A 2,624-nucleotide genomic window follows, 5' to 3' on the forward strand; every position below is an offset into this window, starting at 1 on the left:
TGCCGGAGTAACGGTGCTTGGATCGGTCGGATCGGGAAGACGTACGACTACTTCCTCTACATTGCGTCAACGCTTCCGCCGTTGATCTACAAGGGTACGTAGATCACACTCTCCCCTCTCGTTGCTATGCATCACCATGATCTTGCGTGTGCGTAGAATTTTTTTTGAAATTACTACAAAACCCATCAGTGAGCAGTGTTGTTGAGCGGATGTGGAGGCGGCAGCAGCTGGCAGAGTCGCAGGCAAAAAAGGACGGCGGCGTCGGTGACGAAGTAGGCGGGCGAGGGTTGCTGTTGGCTGGGGGGGGGGAGGCCAATGAGCCACCGACCAGCAGGCCCGGGGAGAGGAGAAGGCGAGCGTGCGCGCGTCCGTGCCGACGCAAATCCGCCTCAAAAATGAACCGGGATGGGTCGCCCGCGGACGAAAAGCGGACGCGTGTCCGTTTGGGTCGGCGCGTTGGGCCGACTTCTCTGTCCACGCCGACCCAAACGGACGGCGACGGATGAAATGGATCGCCTCATTGGAGTTGCTCTTATATCGGTATCACCTCTATAAAACAACGAAGTAGGACAGCAACTTGTGATCCAAAAAATCAAATCGTTTCTTCACTACTAATGGATGATATAGAGGGTAATTTATACCAACTGGGTTTTTTTTTTGTACAGACCGGCAGAAGCGATAGACACTTTATTATTAGGTAAAAATAAAGATATATGTGCGTATGTATGTATTATGAGGTGGGAAAAATATGAAGGTGACAATTCTCTCGGGGCGCGACTGGTGCAGGGTCTCAAAGGCAGCTGGTTGCGTTGGACAGTTGGAAGTTTGGAACTCGGACTCATGTACGCACGGTCGCACCACACACCTGGGCACCTGGCTACCTATAGAGTGGAACCAGCTTTGAAGTCAGGAACGAGAATTGACCAACTACGAACTTGCAACTCACCAAACTTTTCTGAATCCTGTATGTATATATAGGCCGCGTCTGCATGGTACAGTTGCATGCAAAAGGAGTAGAGTACGTGCTCCAACTGTTTCGTAGCTACCTGAGGAGTGTCAGCCAGCTGCTCGAAGATGGCACGGCAAAATGCTGCCTCGGCGCTCGCCGCGGCGTTGGTCGTCGGAGTCTTCGCACCCATCCTTACCGGTAAGCTACCAACCTGCACGACCCCGTTGATCACCAGTGTCAGACTAGGAGTCTATGACTGATTATTCGCAATGTTATCGTGTGCAGTGGTGCAATCCATCGGCGTGTGCAACGGGATGCTCGGCGACAACCTGCCGTCGCGGGCCGACGTGGTGCAGTTCTACCAGTCCCAGGGCATCGGCGCCATGCGCATCTACGCGCCGGACCCCGAGACGCTCCGGGCCCTCGACGGCACCGGCATCGACCTCATCATGGACGTGGGCAACGGAGACCTCGCCGCCCTCGCCTCCGACCCTGCAGCCGCGGCCGGTTGGGTCCGGGACAACGTACTCGCCTACCCGGGCGTCCGCGTCAAGTACGTCGCGGCCGGCAACGAGGTGGACGGCGGCGACACGCAGAACATCCTCTCGGCCATGAAGAACCTCAACGACGCGCTCGCCGCGGCAGGCCGCGGCGACGTCAAGGTGTCCACCGCGGTCAAGATGAGCGTGCTCGCGTCCTCCTCGCCGCCCTCCGACGGCACGTTCAAGGACGCGTACATGACGGACGTGGCCCAGCTGCTCAAGACCACCGGCGCGCCGCTCCTTGCCAACGTGTACCCTTACTTCGCCAAAAAGGGTGACCCCACCATCGACCTCAGCTACGCGCTCTTCCAGCAGAGCGCCACGACGGTGAGCGACAACGGCCTCACCTACATCAACCTCTTCGACGCCATGGTCGACGCAATGCACACTGCGATGGAGAAGGTGGGCCCAGCCGGCGTGCCCATCGTGGTCTCCGAGAGTGGGTGGCCGTCGGCAGGCGGCGTCGAGGCGAGCGTCGGAAATGCGCAGGCGTACAACCAGAATCTGATCAACCACGTCGGCAATGGAACGCCAAAGAGGCCCGGGCCGCTGGAGACGTACATCTTCGCCATGTTCAACGAGAACCAAAAGGACGGGGATGAGACGGAGAAGAACTTTGGGCTGTTCAACGGCCCCGATAAGTCGCCGGTGTACCCTCTAAGTTTCAACAATTAATTAAAGACGGAATGCATATTCATGCCTGCATACGTATCTACTACCGCGATCTCAATAAGCCGCAAAATAATTCATGCAAACACTTATTAACTAGGTAAGATCGGTGATATGAATAAGACCCATTATGTTGCATAAAGGATCGTTTCCCCTTCCGTACAAAAATGTTGTTAACTTGGGATGTACAGCGTTTGATTTCACGTTCAAATTTGACTGATATGCCACTGAAATTGTGTTGATGGAATAGTTAAATCATACCACGTCCTACCTTTTTTCTTAGAACATAACACGTCCTACCTAGTTTTACACGGTGTCTGGTCAACACAAGTCAAACATGACCAATGAAAGTCCAAACAAGCCCATGATCAACAGAAGTCACAGACACAAGTCCATATAGAACGTCTTGGTCGACAAGTAATAGTTATTCTTCACCCCTCTATTTTAACATCAACACATCGTAA

The 2,624-nt window shown here is 54.2% G+C and overlaps 1 protein-coding gene across 1 annotated transcript; it reads left to right on the forward strand.

The window, feature by feature from the left end:
* The first annotated feature begins 1,011 nt into the window (after positions 1-1,011).
* On the forward strand, positions 1,012-2,213 carry LOC125549280 (glucan endo-1,3-beta-glucosidase GII-like). The gene is made up of 2 exons (XM_048712727.2): positions 1,012-1,147; positions 1,235-2,213. Exons 1-2 carry the CDS (start codon positions 1,075-1,077, stop codon positions 2,164-2,166), a joined length of 1,005 nt encoding a protein of 334 aa, XP_048568684.2. The 5' UTR covers positions 1,012-1,074; the 3' UTR covers positions 2,167-2,213.
* The last annotated feature ends 411 nt before the right edge of the window (positions 2,214-2,624 follow it).

This window comes from Triticum urartu, chromosome 3A, assembly GCF_056163025.1.
Source record: "Triticum urartu cultivar PI428250 chromosome 3A, HENAU_Tu73, whole genome shotgun sequence".
Taxonomy (NCBI): domain Eukaryota; kingdom Viridiplantae; phylum Streptophyta; class Magnoliopsida; order Poales; family Poaceae; genus Triticum; species Triticum urartu.

What these genes read in the sequence shown, in the direction of transcription:
- LOC125549280 (XM_048712727.2), top strand. Translation starts at nt 1,075, where the DNA reads ATGGCACGGCAAAATGCTGCCTCGGCGCTCGCCGCGGCGTTGGTCGTC. An exon ending in CTTCGCACCCATCCTTACCG is followed by an intron (nt 1,148 to 1,234) that starts GTAAGCTACCAA and finishes TATCGTGTGCAG; the next exon opens with TGGTGCAATCCATCGGCGTG.